The 17,676-nt window shown below is 45.8% G+C and overlaps 1 protein-coding gene across 2 annotated transcripts in view; it reads left to right on the top strand.

Annotated features, from left to right (window-relative positions):
- The window catches only part of GLB1L2 (galactosidase beta 1 like 2), a 105,961-nt gene that overhangs the window by 738 nt on the left and 87,547 nt on the right, over positions 1 to 17,676 (top strand). Inside the window, exon 2 of one of the 2 annotated variants that reach the window (XM_060250459.1) lies at positions 16,857 to 16,913. The exons of the other annotated variant lie outside the window; for it this stretch is intronic. Within the exon in view, the coding sequence (XP_060106442.1) occupies positions 16,857 to 16,913 (57 nt within the window). The remainder of the gene's footprint in view (positions 1 to 16,856; positions 16,914 to 17,676) is intronic. 2 annotated transcript variants of the gene reach the window in all.

Here is a 17,676-nt window from a genome sequence, read left to right as displayed (position 1 = left end):
AATTGCATTGCCCATTTATCAGATATTAACAAATCTCACATCTTAATAAACCAACATTGAACCTAGGCGCTGTTTTTTTTCTTCCAACTTTGTGTTAACACTGTTTTAGCCACTTTAAACACTTTTCCATAACCTCGTTTTTTGGGGGGGAGGGTGGTGGTCCTTGAAGCCTTTTTCTCCAGGTCCACCTTCGAGGGGGGGGGGAGGTATTTCTCTCCAGACCCCCCCTTTTCTCTTCATTTGAACCCCCCCCCCCAATATTTGCCAATAATTCAGTGGGAGGGTTGCCAGCTGACCAAATCTTTTGCTACTGCAGTGCCTTTAAGAGCAGCCAACAGAACTCTTTGCAGCTTGGAGATGCAGGCTGAGTCACCTGCAAGTGTGATCATTTAACAAGCCGGCGTATGGGGAAGGCGAGAGGCATCAATATTTAAAAGGGGAGAAATCTGCTGAACCAAGCTGGTGCTAAAAGCTCAAGGCTGATGCAGGGGGTGTTGTGATTTTTAAAGTTTGGCAAAGGCTCCTTGCCAAATCCTCGTGCTCTTGGTCAATAAAGATGGGTTTTAAAAGAATTATGATTATACTACAAAAAGTAGTTTCAGAGGGTGGGCGTATTGGTCTGCAACAAAACAGAGCAAAGTTGGAGTCCAGTGGTACCTTTAAAGCCAACAAAGTTCAATCCTGGGTGTAAGATTTCGTGTGCATACACATGTCTTCAGATCCCTTCTTCTGAAGAAGTGTGCATGCACACAAAAGCTTGTACGCAGAATAAAACCCAGATCCATGCTTGTATTTATAAAATCAATGAAGACAGCACATCATTTAAAATTTTGCACAAGCTTTATTTAAGGGGAGGGACGGAGGCTCAGTGGTAGAGCATCTGCTTGCTTGGTAAACAGAAGGTCCCAGGTTCAATCCCAGGCATCTCCAACTACAAAGTGTCCAGGCAAATAGGCGTGAAAAACCTCAGTTTGAGACACCATGGAGAGCCGCTGCCAGTCTGAGTAGACAATACTGACTTTGATGGACCGAGGGTCTGATTCAGTATAAGGCAGCTTTATATGTTCATATGTATGGACTGCACAGGTACTTTATAGGAAAAGTGGAAGAAGAGCGGCAAAGAAGACCTCCTTCTTGTAAAATTGGATGGAGGATATTTTGTGTAAACTGATGAACTCTTATATAGACTTTGTATTGAACTTTTGAATTGGACTTTTGTATGAGGACTGATAAATAGAATTGTACTGAGTATAATGTGGGTTTAGTTATTTTTGGACATAGCTTTTGTTTGAAGTTTTTTTTCCCCCCAGGGCATGGAGGTAAATAACATCCCATTAAGCCTCTGTTAAACTGACAGGGCGTTTTTCTTGAGGCCAGCTGGGAACCTTAAATCTGTTGCATTCCTGCTGAGTGGGTCAGATGTCCATTTCATTTCACTTGCGCTTTGCATGTTAAAAAGATTTGGGTGGCCAGTTTTTGACCAGGATTGCAGAACATATGAACATGCCTTATACCAGAGGTGACCAAACTGTGACTCGGGAGCCACATGTGGCTCTTTCACACTTATTGTGTGGCTCTTGAAGCCTGCCCCGTTGTCCACCTTGGAAAAGGTATTTGTCTCTTTAAATCACTTCTCCAAGCCAAGCCAGCCAGTGGCTTGGAGAATGCATTTAAAGTTGCTTTCTTTCCACCCCTCTCTCCTTCCTTCCTTCCTTCCTTCCTTCCTTCCTTCCTTCCTTCCTTCCTTCCTTCCTTCCTTCCTTCCTTCCTTCCTTCCTTCCTTCCTTCCTTCCTTCCTTCCTCTGACTTTTATTCTATGTGGCTCTTACATTAAGCAAGTTTGGCCACCCCTGCTTTATACTGAATCATGCCATCAAGGTCAGTATTGTCTACTCAGTTGCGCAGCAGCTATCTGCGATCTCAGGTTGAGATCTTTCACCTCCTACCTGGTCCTTTCACCTCCACCTCCTACCTGGTCCTCTTGGAGATACTGGGAATTGAGCTTGAGGTCTTCTGTATATAAAGCAGATGCTTTACCACTGAGCCACAGTCCTTCCCTTTGAACAGTGCTTTGCTCTGCGCACAACAAAGAATCTATGGAAATTTTATCTGCAAGCCATGAATACTTTTGCACTTTTTTTTTTTGCATGATTGCTTAAAGGCACAGGAGCTGTTTTCTGGATAATTGGCAACCATAAGTGGGGCGACCTCTCCTGCTGTTGCTTGGATTTTGGCCTAGTTTATAATAAAAGTTTTTTCTTCCCTGCTCCCCTCTCTTCTGCTCACTATTTGGGTGTGGGAGAGGTTATGTGTGCATGTAGCTGTATTTTGCACACGCACAAGTAGCTATTTAGGTGACCATACATCTAACAAAATGGGCTTTGGCTCATGATGAACACTTAATGCTGCGATAAAAGTTTCCTGGTCTTTAGTGTCACACACATCAAATATTGTGGCTTTTTTCTGGGATGGGTTAACAAAGGTACCCTTCTGGAATTTTGTCCTGATTTGAGAATTTTTTAAAAAAAATTAAAGGAACCCTCAAACCTTAGAATTTTGAGAATTTCATGCTCCAGAGATCTAGAAGTGGTGTCCGTCTCTCCAATTAAAATATTTCTCTTGATTTCAAAGATTTCTCTTGACTCCAATGCACGCTGTGCTCGTGCAACACAGAAGCATTATAATGCAACTGTTTAAGGTCCATTTTTAATCGCTGATTAATATGTTATAGGGTAATTATGTTTCCCCCCCCCAATATGTATCTAGTCAAAAGAAAATTTCCCCTTTGCTTTCACATTATTCAAGGGAGATTGTCTACACAGGCAAAAATACAAATGCACTGTACAAAAGGGTTCACAAACTTACTTGGATGAACAATTAGGGACTGTGGTCTATACTACTGCATATACTGTAGGTCGCTGTAAGTAGGATCCTGCTATGTAATTTGGCATAATTTTCCATGTTTGCTTAATGTTTTGCTTTGGTTCTGTTTTTAGACTTCTGGTTGGTTCCAGATTTCTGCAATCCTAATCCTATTGCATTGTTCATTAAATGTCCCATGTTGATTCCTTTGACACACTCCGTGTAAGTCGTTTGGAGATCCAATGAGGAAGGCAGACTGTAAATAACTTATATATAATTATAAATAAAGGAAATAGGAGCAGAATTGCAGATGCATTCGGAACACAGTGAGGTTCAGAAAAGAATTCTCAGCTGTGAGCGGGGGAGGGGGGGTGCTTCAGACATTTTCATCTGTTTTCACTTTTGGAAAGCCCCATGGCTAAATGACTAGCTAGCATTGATCTCTTGATTTCTTGTAGATTTAATGCTTTTTTATGAGCAAAAAAAAGACTGGCTTTGCCTTAAATCAAGTTTTAACTCCTCCTCTCCCCTGCTAGTACAGAATTAACTTTGAGTCAGATGCAAGTGGCATAGCAGTGTTTTGTGAGATTAGTGATCTCTTCCAATCAGGTGCTAACACTGATCTACATCCAGTGATTCAACAGGTGTAGACAAACTGTAGTGATAATCCAGCCCAGCATGTGCCTTTTCTTCCAGTCAGCAGTGTGCTAACGCCATGCTATCTCCTGTGATTCAACAGGTATAGACAAACCATATCTACCAATAATCCAGCCGCGTATGTCAGCAAAGCAGCCAGGGAGACAATCAAGGGGCGGGTGGGGGGGGGAGGATTGGCCTACAGGCAGTTGTGAAAGAATAATAAGAATATAAATCCTGCTGGATCAGACTTTTGGAAAGCCTATGAAAACCCCATGGAATTTCCTTGGCTTAATAAGGTGCTTATAGGATTCCCAACAAAATAACCCAAACGGTAAGTCTCTTCCTGGAGTATGTATTTGGGAGTGCTTCAAATAGACAAGAAATACTTTTTCAATCGCAGCCTATTTCCATGCTGAAAGCCAAGGAGGAGAAAAGCGAGGTTTTAATAATTTTCCAGATAGCATTAGTGATGCTAAAGAGTTCATGGGTAACTTAGCACATCTCATTTTGAAGTGCATGGCATACTGGGGCTGTGTGTCATCCTGCTATTTTTGCGGCAGTGTCTTTTTAAAAAAAAACCAGTACGAATACTTCTTTCTGTCTTTCTCACCTGCTGCTGTATATCAGGCATAGATGGTATTCGTGATCTAAATATATTTATCGATTTCCATCTAACAATGTGCCATGGAAGATGCACAGATTTTTCCTGTGTTTCCACCCCCCTGGGATTTTTTTTCCCCATTCCTGCAACCCCTTTCTGTCTGCTGGATGGTCATTCCTGGAGTTGTGGGACTTGTGTAGAAGAATAGTCATGCAGAGCTCAGGAAGGCTGCGGTGAGGAGCGCCAGTTATCCTTCACTGCAGCCCCTCAACCTACTTAGCTGTTCCTCCATGTGGGCCCTGCAGCCCCAGGAATAATCTTCCAAGGGCTTGGGAGCGGCTTCAGAAATGGGGAGGAACCCAGGCTGTTCAGAGTTGCATGGAGGCACTGTTCAGCACAGATGGCTGTTCTCTCAAGTGGCGACTGGCAATGCACCATCGTTGAGCTGTGATCCAGGAGGTTGCCGATTCAGATCTAATCACTAGGTGGCCTTTGGTAATTCTCCCAGCCTCAGCTGCCCCCCTTCTGGATTATGGAGAGAAAATGCTGTTCTGCCTTACAGGGCTCTTGTAAAGATGGCCTTATATGTGAAGTGCTTTAAAAACTGGTAGCCCTATACACGGTGTTGCTTCTCCTCCTCCTTCTCTTTCTTCTGAAAGTGTTGTTCTTCAATTAAGCAAAGGGTGAATTGTAACAGATTTCTTCTTGAACAAAGCAGGAGTCAAGTGAACCTTTCAGACCAACCAAGTTTTATTCAGAATGTAAGCTTCCGTGTGCTCTCTAACCACACTTCATCAGACGAGGGGATCAGGTGATCAGCTCTGTTCCCAAACTGATTTTCTACGCTAGAATCATAGAATCAGGATTTCTTCTTGACATCTTTCTTGCATAACAGTTGGTGGACAGCTGTGGTTGTCTTGAAAGAAGAGCATTTGGTCAAAACTCAGTGATCCTTGTTGTTCCCCTTTAAGTCCTCTCAAGGAGTCTCATTCTCTTCTCTTCTGTAAGGATGTCATTTTACATAATGAAGCATTCTGTGTGACTCAGAATCTTGCACATTGAATGGCACAATGTATTGGCATTCCTCCTCTAAAGGACTAGCCAGCATCGATCTCTTGATCTTGAGCCAGTTTGGGTGTAGTGGTTAAGTGTGCGGACTCTTATCTGGGAGAACCGGGTTTGATTCCCCACTCCTCCACTTGCACCTGCTGGAATGGCCTTGGGTCAGCCATAGCTCTGGCAGAGGTTGTCCTTGAAAGGGCAGCTGCTGTGAGAGCCCTCTCCAGCCCCACCCACCTCACAGGGTGTCTGTTGTGGGGGAGGAAGGTAAAGGAGATTGTAAGCCACTCTGAGACTCTTCGGAGTGGAGGGCGGGATATAAATCCAATATCTTCTTCTTCTTCTCTTGCAGATTTAATGCTTTTTTATGAGCAAAAAAAGACTGGCTTTGCCTTAAACCAAGTTTTAACTCCTCCTCCTCTTCCCTGCCGGTACAGAATTAACTTTGAGTCAGATGCAAGCGGCATAGCAGTGTTTCGTTAGGTTAGTGATCTCTTCCAATCAGGTGCTAACGCTGATCTACATCCAATGATTCAACAGGTATAGACAAACTGTACTGATAATCCAACCCAGCATGTGCCTTTTCTTCCGGTCAGCAGTGCTAACGCCATGCTATCTCCCGTGATTCAACAGGTATAGACAAACCATATCTACCAATAATCCAGCCGCGTATGTCAACGAAGCAGCCAGGGAGACAATCAAGGGGGGGGGGGGAGGATTGCCCTTCTGGCAGTTGTGAAAGAATAATAAGAATATAAACCCTGCTGGATCAGACTACTGGTCCATCTAATCCAACATCCTGTCTCACACAGTGACCGAACAATTCCTCTGGATGGCCAGCAACAGGGCATAGAGGCCAAGACCTTCTCCTGGCGTTGCCTCCTGGCTCCTAGGTTTAGTGCCTCTGAATGTGGAGCTTCCCCTCAGTCACCACAGCTAGTAGCCATTGAAAGACTTCGGCCAATTCTGTACTAGACCTTTAATCCTGGTTCAACCCTGTGCCCTAACTGACATTCTACCCTTGAATTGTGGAATCATAGAAACCAACTCTGTGCATTTATGATTCTAGTGTAGGAAATCAGTTTGGGAATAGAGCTGAACCAGGATTAAAGCTCCAGTGCGGAACTCCTATTCTCCATGAATCTACCTAATCTCCTTTTTTTAAAGCTCTTTATTCCTGTGGCCATCGCAGCGTCCTCCGGCAGCAAATCCCACGTTTTAATCACTCTCTCTGTAATGAAGTATTTCCTTTTGTCTGGCCTGAACCTACTGCCCATCAGCTGCCCATCACCAGCTGGCATGGCCTTGGGTCAGCCATAGCTCTGGCAGAGGTTGTCCTTAAAAGGGCAGCTGCTGTGAGAGCCCTCTCCAGCCCCACCCACCTCACAGGGTGTCTGTTGTGGGGGAGGAAGGTAAAGGAGATTGTGAGCCGCTCTGAGACTCTTCGGAGTGGAGGGTGGGATATAAATCCAATATCTTCATCTACCTCACAGGGTGTCTGTTGTGGGGGAGGAAGGTAAAGGAGATTGTGAGCCGCTCTGAGACTCTTCGGAGTGGAGGGTGGGATATAAATCCAATATCTTCATCTACCTCACAGGGTGTCTGTTGTGGGGGAGGAAGGGATAGGAGATTGTGAGCCGCTCTGGGACTCTTCGGAGTGGAGGGCGGGATATAAATCCAATATCTTCATCTACCTCACAGGGTGTCTGTTGTGGGGGAGGAAGGTAAAGGAGATTGTGAGCCGCTCTGAGACTCTTCGGAGTGGAGGGTGGGATATAAATCCAATATCTTCATCTACCTCACAGGGTGTCTGTTGTGGGGGAGGAAGGTAAAGGAGATTGTGAGCCGCTCTGAGACTCTTCGGAGTGGAGGGTGGGATATAAATCCAATATCTTCATCTACCTCACAGGGTGTCTGTTGTTGGGGGGGGGGAGGTAAAGGAGATGGTGAGCCGCTCTGAGACTCTTTGGAGTGGAGGGCGGGATATAAATCCAGTATCTTCATCTACCTCACAGGGTGTCTGTTGTGGGGGAGGAAGGGAAAGGAGATTGTGAGCCGCTCTGGGACTCTTCAGAGTGGAGGGCGGGATATAAATCCAATATCTTCATCTACCTCACAGGGTGTCTGTTGTGGGGGAGGAAGGGAAAGGAGATTGTGAGCCGCTCTGAGACTCTTCGGAGTGGAGGGCGGGATATAAATCCAATATCTTCATCTACCTCACAGGGTGTCTGTTGTGGGGGAGAAAGGGAAAGGAGATTGTGAGCCGCTCGGGACTCTTCGGAGTGGAGGGCGGGATATAAATCCAATATCTTCATCTACCTCACAGGGTGTCTGTTGTGGGGGAGGAAGGTAAAGGAGATTGTGAGCCGCTCTGAGACTCTTCGGAGTGGAGGGTGGGATATAAATCCAATATCTTCATCTACCTCACAGGGTGTCTGTTGTTGGGGGGGGGGAGGTAAAGGAGATGGTGAGCCGCTCTGAGACTCTTTGGAGTGGAGGGCGGGATATAAATCCAATATCTTCATCTACCTCACAGGGTGTCTGTTGTGGGGGAGGAAGGGAAAGGAGATTGTGAGCCGCTCTGGGACTCTTCAGAGTGGAGGGCGGGATATAAATCCAATATCTTCATCTACCTCACAGGGTGTCTGTTGTGGGGGAGGAAGGGAAAGGAGATTGTGAGCCGCTCTGGGACTCTTCGGAGTGGAGGGCGGGATATAAATCCAATATCTTCATCTACCTCACAGGGTGTCTGTTGTGGGGGAGGAAGGGAAAGGAGATTGTGAGCCGCTCTGAGACTCTTCGGAGTGGAGGGCAGGATATAAATCCAATATCTTCATCTACCTCACAGGGTGTCTGTTGTGGGGGAGGAAGGTAAAGGAGATTGTGAGCCGCTCTGAGACTCTTCGGAGTGGAGGGCGGGATATAAATCCAATATCTTCTTCTTCATCTTCTTCATTGGATGCCCTGAGTTTTGCCATTTTGAGAGAGGGAGAAAAAATGTCTTTGTCAGCCCTTCCCAGTCCATGCGTAATTTTATAAATCTCTATCATGTTCTCCCTTAGTTGTTTCTCGTCTAAACTGAAAAGTCTCAGACTCTTCAGCTGTTCCTGAGAGGGAAGATGCTCCAACCCCCTTATCATCTCAGTTGCCCTTCTGTGTACTTTTCCCAGGTCTGCAGTGTCTCTTTTGACATACAGTGACCAGAACTGTACATGGCATTTCAAATGAGGCTGCACCATAGATCTATATAAGTGCATTTCAAAATCAGCCATTTTATTCTCAGTCCCTTTACTAATTATCCCTAATAATAATCAATAATCCCTAATAATCAAAAGAGAAAAAGCAGAGAGTTTCTCGAGTGACAAATCGCTGTTTAAAAACCAGTCGCTTATGCATGGAAGTTTAAAGACGCCCCGAATCAAGCTTCAAGATGCATTTCTGAGTTTGCTGCCTGTCATTGAAAACTCTGAAATGTACTTGGGAGATTTTTACAGAGTAGCAGAAGTTCTGAAACTCAGCCACCCGATCCATGCTGTATGACCCTGGCTCTGTTTCTGAGCTAAGACATGCATGCTTTTGCCCTGTGTTTCAAAGCGATCAGTTAGCTGCACTTTTTGAAGAGCTTGGGATAGGTTGCATGCAGAAGAAAAGGGCTCCGTGGAAAGTTAGAGGTGGCCAGTTGGAACAGAACTCCATGGACGCTGGGACATGGCCCAGATGTCACTGTGTCCCAAGCTTTAATCTCCTTCTCCATCTCCTGCCCCTGTCCCAGTGGCTCCAGCCCAAGGCACGTAGAAACAGGAGGTCAACCTGTAGGTGACTGTGTGCGGAAGTGGGAGCACTTCCAGATTCGCGTCCCATTCATAGCTACCCCAGCGGGAATACACAAGTATCCTTGGGCAGATGTGGACGTGATTCGTGCCAGGGGTTCTGCTCCAGCTAGTGATACGTGTGCAGAAACACAGATAGGGATTGGAATGCACATCCTGTCCTGTTCACAGCAGTACAGTGTGGATTGAAGTGCCATGTGAAAATGCATGACATACATCTGACTGCAGGGGTTCCTGATCCAGCTTGAGATAGCCACGCGTACATGTGGATGGTGTTATGCATTCTAGAGCTTTAAGGTTGTAAATTCTGTTTTGTTTTGTTTTTTTAAAGTGAATGTGTAATCTGGCACCATTTTATCATTTAAACACAGCCAGTCTCACAAAACTGACCTGCCCATGTACATATTTGTACCTATTATCAGAGAGTGCCGCAGCATCCCATAGTATTGCTGGTATTGTGAGAGGCTTTAATGAATTGTGTAGGCTCCTGCAAGGGGCTGTTCTAGCTATGTAGAGAGTGCGTCACTCATAGCATGAATCCTGAGCCACTCAGTTCATGTTACCGAGGCGTAGTATGGTTCACTCCAGTAGCAAGTGGATTGGAATCTTTGCTTTTCACCCCTATGCATGGGTAGAATATCACTCCTTTGGGGAACCTTTGCAATTGTAAAGCTGTTGTCTTGGTGCCAGGAAACAGGGACAGAGAGAAGATTACAGCACGCACCGGTACCAAACTTGCAATAACCCGCCTTAATTGCTCGATTGCGATTCTGCCAAGGTTGCTTAAATGTTGACAATATTATTATAGATGGTTATACTGAAGGTGGTGGGAAATGCCATCAAGTCACAGCTGACTTAACGGTGAACCTGTAGGGTTTTCAGTTCAGGAACATAAGAGAAAGCTATGTTAGATTAGGCCACTCTGTGTCACACAGTGGTCAAAACTCAGGTGCCATCAGGAGGTCCACCGGCAGGTTCAGAAGCCCTCCCACTGTTACCCCCCCACACACCAGTTACTAAGAATACAAATCATAACTGCCCCAGACATAAGAGCGTAAGAGAAGCCATGTTGGATTAGGCCATTGGCCCATCTAGTGCAACACTCTGTGGCACACAGTGATCAAAACCCAGGCGCCATCCGGAAGTCCACCAGCAGGGCCAGAACTCCAGAAGCACCAAGAATACAGAGCATCACTGCCCCATACATACTATTCCCTCTATACTTTGTGGGTAGTAGCCACAGCTGGACCTCTGAACAGTGGAGGTTTGGCATTGCTTGCCTCTGCATGGTAACCCTGAAGTTCCTCGGCGGTTTCCATCCAACTACTAAATAGGGCCAGCCCTCCATGATCTGGTAAGATCAGGCTAGCCTGGGTCATCCTGGTCAGGACAGTTAGAGTGAAACTTAGATGTTTAGTATTTTGCATCTGTGCAATGCACCTCTGAGTCCAGGTAGTTTATGGATGCGTATCAGATGTTGCAGTGGTTTGACAGCAATAGTCTCCGATGCTGCTCTTGACATGCATTCATAAATAGGTTCACACGTGTGAATCCCCTAAGCATGGCTGGGGCATCCCGATATCAGCACAAATTTCTTTTTACCCGAACCAACTCGAGCCTCGCTGCTTCCAGCTTTTGTTGCTCGTCGTGTTCCTTGCTTGTTGTGTTATCTTGTTTCCGGATTTATCTCCCTTGGAGGAAAGATGCCACAGATGGCTGCCCCTTATCTGCGTTTTCCTTTTTAATACTGAGCCGTAAACAAGAGCCCGGAGTCAGTTGGGAAATGTGTTTTACGATGCCTTTCAACTTAATGTATATTGGGTCAAGATTTACCAGAGCTTAAGTAAAAATTGATCTGTGCTGTTAACGTCCCTCGGGGGTGGGTAGAGCAACCGCTGTGGGAAAAGGGGGAAGCGCATGTGGTAGGTTTCTCTAATTGGGCTGGTTACTAATTGCTTGTGCAGTCATTGCATGTATGTGTTGTTGTTGTTTTTTTTTAAAAAGCCTCTGATTCTGTTTAAGATTTTGCACTGAAATGGTTAATACAGTAATAATTAAGTGCCATGCAGTCACAACTGACTTATAGCAACCCATCATTGGGATTTCGAGGCCAGAGATCAGAAGTTTTTCCCATTGTCTGTCTCTGCATAGCAACTCTGGACTTCCTTGGTGATCTCCCCTCCTAATACTGAAAAGTGGCACATCAGGGAACTAGCTGGGCTCAAACCTGGATCTTGCACAGTTGTGTTATAGCCGTTGTTTGTGACTGGGTGGTCCTGTCTTGGGGAAGTCCAGTTGCTTATGCTTGGTTATAGCGGGGGTCCCCGATCTTTTTGAGCCTATGGGCCCCGTTGGAATTCTGACAGGGTGGTGGACCCAATCCCAAAATGGCTGCCACAGAAGGCGGAGCCATCACAAAATGTCAGGGAGTGAGGTCATGCGTAACGGTAATAGGAATTCTTTAGCATTTCCAGCGGAGGCTGTGTTTAACAAGATGCCTTTTTAAAACTGACGCACTATCTTAATATGTCTTCTTGCGTACCCACACAAGTTCACCTTCAGTCGCTCAGTGAAGATCCTTGTGCTGTGGTGCCAGCTGTTGCCAAAGCGACGTTTTTTTTTACAAAATCTGCACAGCCAGTCAAAAGCTCTGCTGGACGGCCCCGCCCACTTTCTAAAAACACTTGGTGGGCGGCAGGAAAAGTGTCAGCAGGCGCCATGGTGCCAGTGGGCACCGTGTTGAAGACCTCTGCTTTATAGCATAAGAACGCAATATTCAGGCATCTAGCCAGGGAGTCCGCAGCTCCTGACTCAGAGGCCATCAGTGGAGCCCGGCCCAGCCCCTTGTTCTCCTGGCCCTGCGGCTCTGATTTAATAGCCGTTAATTTTATGTTTTATGGGTGACTTTTATGTAGCTATTTTTCATACGGGTTTTATTGTAATTGCGTGTTTTGTTTTAATTGCCAGAAACCCCCCGAAGGAGTGCTTAACTGCGGGTAACGGATGCTTTAAATAAATAATACCAAATAATTTTAAAGAATTCCCCAATCTCACCTCTGCTGCAAACTGTTCGTGCGGGCGTTAGACAAGCATTCTCGCTCCACCCCTCCCTCCCTGCACCTCTGCAGTTTATTAGACCTACCTTACAGGGTCGCTTGCGAGTGTGCCTGAGCTTTTTGCATAATGTAAATATTTGCAACTTGATCTTAGGGGTGCAAGCCAATTCTGATGGGGCTTGCTGGTCGGCCAGAGGATGGCAGATGAAGCTTAGCGAGCGATGGGGTTTGCTTTTGGAAGAAAGAGGATTTGAACGATGAACCAGCAAAAGAGGGCAGCTTTAGGCATGTTTGGGGGGGGGGAATGGTACATGTGTGTGTTTCATACTGAATTCCTAACAGCGGAGACCTGGGAGCCCGGAATGACCCCTTTCCTTCTAGCCAGAGAAACGGTGCAGTGCAGAATCAGCTGCTGCTCTTGGGGAATCTCTAAGGAATAGGAGGGAGAGCTGCACAGAATCTAGGCTGGAAATGATTGAAAAGCCTTAAATAAACGTTATGATAGAACAATTCCTTTTTCCATCATAAAAAGTAACGGATAAGGGTAGACGAACTGCCTGAGCTGTAAATCAGTTCTTGCCGTTAGGTTTGGGCCAGCTCTTCTTGATCTTGGTGTTCACAGGATGTAAAATATATATTTTAAAGGAAAGTAAAAACTCTTTGAAGGTCAGCAGGTTCTTTCCCCATCGATCATTCTGCCTTCTGGATCTAACCTGACTTTGAAGCTTCCTGGATCTAACTCTGTTTTTGAAAATGTACATTCAGTCCTCCTTTTGGGACTTTTGTCTCTGTGTGGGTTTATTGGATAGCTCCTTTGAGTAGCAGGTTTTTGTTCTCTCTTCAGTCTGGGGATCTTGATTCAAAACTGATCTTGGTTCAAAACTTAACAGGGCCAGTACCTGAGATGGGCAGTCCAAAAATTGCCCTTCCTACCACCTCTCAGATTGTCTGAATTTTGGTCAATTTTATTTTAACATAAGAACATAAGAGATGGGGCATGTTGGATCAGACCAGCGGCTCACCCTATGGCCAAAACCCAGGTGCCATCAGGAGGTCCACCAGCAGGACCAGAAGCCCTCCCACTGTTGCCCCCCAAGCACCAAGAATACAGAGGATAACTGCCCCAGATGTAGCATTCCATTTTATTTAGCCATCAAGTCGCAACCAATTTATTATGAGGACCATGTGAGCAATACCACCAGAACGATCACTAACAGATAATCAGAAGAATGGTGACGTCAAAATAATTTGATCCGCCTATGTCGCAATTCTTGTATAGCATCAAATACTGAGTTTTAAATTGTTATTATTAAGTTTTGTTGTTTTAAAATTACAACTGAAACTGTTATTTTAACTTAATTGTTAGCTGCCCTGAATCCGCTTGTGGAGTGGGCGGCATATAAATCAAAGGTAAATAAATAAAATCAGAGGCGGTTTGCCATTGCCTGCCTCTGCGTAGCGGCCCTGGACTTCCTTGGCGGTCTCCCATCTGAGTTCCAGCAAGGGCTAACCTTTCTTATGCTTCTGAGACTGGGCTTGTCTGAGCCATCTAGGTCAGGGAATGTCCTCTTTTAACGTGCTTAAATTCTGCTGTTTTGCTCCACCTTTTCGTCTTGAAGCCCCATTTAAGTCTGACACGCGCAAGACGGCAAGCTCTCGCCCATGGGACTTTGCTCTCTTGGACGGTGTTTTGTTTAAAATGGACCTGTTATCCACCACGCCAGGCAGCTCCACGCACTTAGTTAATGACACAAATGTCCTTGACGCCCATACAGGTTGTCATGATCCGAGGCCTAGTGAGGCCTACAGGCTCCAGGGAAGCCTGTATCGGAGTAGCTACATGGCCGACATTTCCCAGGATCCCTTCTGTCCCTCTGATTGGGTGGAAGCAGTTTTGGAGGGAAAACTTGCCCAGAGGGATGGGACCTGGGGAAAAAAAAAAAAGCCAAGCTCCAGACAGGGCTGTTTTCTCTGGAAAGGCTGAGCTGGAGGCAGGTTGAAGCCGAAGAGGGATCATCCCTCTCTCTAAGGAGAATGAGTCGGTTTGAAATTAGAAGAAGGGTGCATCTAGCTGGTGGTGTCCGGGCTTTTATTTCTTTGTACCAACCTTTACTGTTTTCATTTTCAGTGTTGCACTAAATGTTTTTACAAACCACTTGTTTTTTGAGCACTTATGGTAACAAACCAGTAGTTGTTACACTGCCTGGGTCTTCACCTGTCTTTGGTCATGGTTAAAAGGTATTGCTAATAGGGGCGATACAGTGGTTGGGTGGGTGCTCGGGCCCTCCCAGACAGACCCTTAACAGAGTGGCAGCAGCCAGTAGAAGACCCTTCCTGGTCCCTTGCTGTGTGATACAGGCAATGACCCTCTGGCGTGCCAAGCAAACGTAACCGCTTGATATGGATAGCAGTCTAGCTTTCAACAAGACGCTGTGCCAAGTTTCACGGGTGGGTGCTTTAGCCGCAGCCTGCTGCACGCTCAAAGCAGGTGGTGGCTGGATGACAGAAGGAAACCGAAAGATTCTGTTGCAAATTCGCATTCAGCTCCAGGATAACTCACTGCTCGGAAACGGGAAGGGGGAAATGGACCTCTCGTGAAAGAAAAGAATATTCCAGATCCAAATTTGCCCTGGGTGTGCTTTGTGCAAGGCGGGCGGAGCTATATACCAAGTGGGCAAGGCTCTAGCAAGCATCATGCTTAACCTTGGCCATTTTTTTTTTAAAAAAGCAAACTGATCCACCCTGTGGAGTTTATTTATTTATTTATTTTCGTAGCTTTATAGCCCGCCCTTCCCATAGTGGGCTCAGGGCGGCTTCCAACACGTTAAAACAGTCAAATCAATTTAAAACAATTAAAACAGTTAAAAACAGTTTAAAATTAAAAAAAGTTATGTCACAGCTCACAATTAGGTAGGGCGGCAAAGATGGTATTAACAGATCGATTCAGTTTGCTTGTCCCAACCTAGATGTTCAAATCCCGGCTATCTTGGTTTCAAAAAATCCGTACAATGCAGTCGGTGCAGGGGGCCCTGTTTAAATGATAGGACGCCCGTCTGCCTCAGCCATGAGCCCGGTGGAGCAGCTCCGTCTTACAGGCCCTCTGGAATGATAACAAATCCCCCCTCGCATTGCACATTGTGCATGAAACTCCAGAAACTGTGTTTTTGTGCCACAACCCTGATTATATTTCAGGTGAGGCTACCAGAAGCTAGTTGAAATTCCTTTAGGGCTTGCATGTAACCTTGAGCAATGAGCTTGCTGACCTCTGTTTACATAGTATTGGGCAGGGGTGGGTCCCTGCCCCAAGGAATTTACAATCTAAATTGTAATCTGTTGAGACTGGGTGAGTGGGCTTCAACGTGGCAGATGAGGTTCAATGTGGCCAAGTGCAAAGTATTGCACATTGGGGCCAAGAATCCCAGCTACAAATACAAGCTGATGGGTTGTGAACTGGCAGAGACTGACCAAGAGAGAGATCTTGGGGTTGTGGTAGATAACTCACTGAAAATGTCAAGACAGTGTGCAATTGCAATAAAAAAGGCCAACGCCATGCTGGGAATTATTAGGAAGGAAACTGAAAACAAATCAGCCAGTATCATAATGCCCCTGTATAAATCGATGGTGCGGTCTCATTTGGAGTACTGTGTGCAGTTCTGGTCGCCGCATCTCAAAAAGGATATTATAGCATTGGAGAAAGTCCAGAAAAGGGCAACTAGAATGATTAAAGGGCTGGAACACCTTCCCTATGAAGAAAGGTTGAAACGCTTGGGGCTCTTTAGCTTGGAGAAACGTCGACTGCGGGGTGACATGATAGAGGTTTACAAGATAATGCATGGGATGGAGAAAGTAGAGAAAGAAGTTCTTTTCTCCCTTTCTCACAATACAAGAACTCGTGGGCATTCGATGAAATTGCTGAGCAGACAGGTTAAAACAGATAAAAGGAAGTACTTCTTCACCCAAAGGGTGATTAACATGTGGAATTCACTGGTGGTGGTGGCGGCCACAAGCATAGCCACCTTCAAGAGGGGGTTAGATAAAAATATGGAGCAGAGGTCCATCAGTGGCTATTGGCCACAGTGTGTATGTGTGTGTGTAATTTTTTTTGGCCACTGTGTGACACACAGTGTTGGACTGGATGGGCCATTGGCCTGATCCAACATGGCTTCTCTTATGTTCTTATGTGACACTGAGTGATGGACTGGATGGGCCATTGGCCTGATCCAACATGGCTTCTCTTATGTTCTTAAATTTTGATAGATCGAGAGGATCCAAAGCAGGAGAAGTAAGGCTGACGAGGAATGCATGTTAAGCGTAGACTGTTACTTGTAAAGCTTTTGTTCTAGTTAGGGGAGGGGAAGGACCAGTTCTGCAAATGGCTTAAGCTCTTCCAAGCAACTTCCCTCAATAAAATTCAGTACAGATTTGCATTTCTCCTTTGGGTGCCATTTGGAAATGGATAATAAGGTTGAAAGTCCCTTTCTGCATACCCTTCATTGCATGCAAAGGCTGGCAATTCCTTCTTGAGAGCTTTGGATCTTTCTGAATTAACCCTTTTTGTGGATGCTGCATTCTGAACCTGAACTGTATTTTCAGGGGGGGAAAGGCTGAATGAAGCCTGCTGGGCCCAGGATTGCTGGAACCGACAGGGGGTAAATCATCCTTTGCCTGTAGTTAATAATGGAAGAATACCGGGAGAGTGTCGAATGGTCATCTTCTATTTTTGATCGTTAGGCTGTCAGAGTGTAAACTGCTGCAAATCTCACTGTGTTGCGTGACTAAGCTATGTTTAATCTGGGCTTCCTTTTCCAGGTATTATCCCTGCCTGCTGGTTCTTTCTGAGGCCTGCGGGGATGTGGTGGTACAGAGGTACTATCAGTGCTTTTTAGCTATCCCTTCCAAAGGGGGCTGCCGAGAGTTCCCACAGGCCCCGGACAAAGATATCCCCCCTTGGCTCTTCCTTCAGAATGCCCAAACCCCATCCAAGCATCACATGAGGGGGGGGGGGAAATCATTTCCAGCTATTGCATTTTTATTCTGCCAGGGAGCTCAGGGTGGTATATACGGTTCTCCCTTCCTCTGTTTTGCCCCCACAATGACACTGCGAGCTAGGTCAGGCATAGAAAAAGTGAGCAGCCCAGGGCCACCCACTGAGGATTTAAAGCCAGATCCTGTTCCTTTACTCTATATCTGGAATTCTCAGCCTTTTGAGCCTGTAGACACCTTTGGAATTCTGACACAGGGCAGTGGGCACAACCGCAAAATGGCTGCAATAGGAGGTGGAGCTAATTACAAAATGGCTGCTACAAGAGGCGGAGCCAACGACAACCTATTAGGGAGCGAGGTCACGCGTAACCGCAATAGTCACTCTTCAACATTTTAGGCAGAAGCTCTGTTTAACGGGATGCCTTTTAAAACGAACGTAGCGTTTAAAAGCGTTTTCTTGCACGCACACAGCTTATGTTCAGTCATGCAGTGTAGATCTCTGTGCTCTAGTGGTAACAGCAGCCAGTCTGAAGCCCTGCTGGACAAAAGCTCCACACCTGCCCTGCCGGCTTTCTAAAAAAAAAAAACACTTGGACACCAAGAAAGGTATCGGTGGGCACCACCACTGCTTTCATATGAACATATG

Source organism: Heteronotia binoei, chromosome 12, assembly GCF_032191835.1.
Source record: "Heteronotia binoei isolate CCM8104 ecotype False Entrance Well chromosome 12, APGP_CSIRO_Hbin_v1, whole genome shotgun sequence".
Taxonomy (NCBI): domain Eukaryota; kingdom Metazoa; phylum Chordata; class Lepidosauria; order Squamata; family Gekkonidae; genus Heteronotia; species Heteronotia binoei.
The sequence above is the reverse complement of the archived record's forward strand: the minus strand, read 5'-3'. Positions and strand labels throughout refer to the sequence as shown.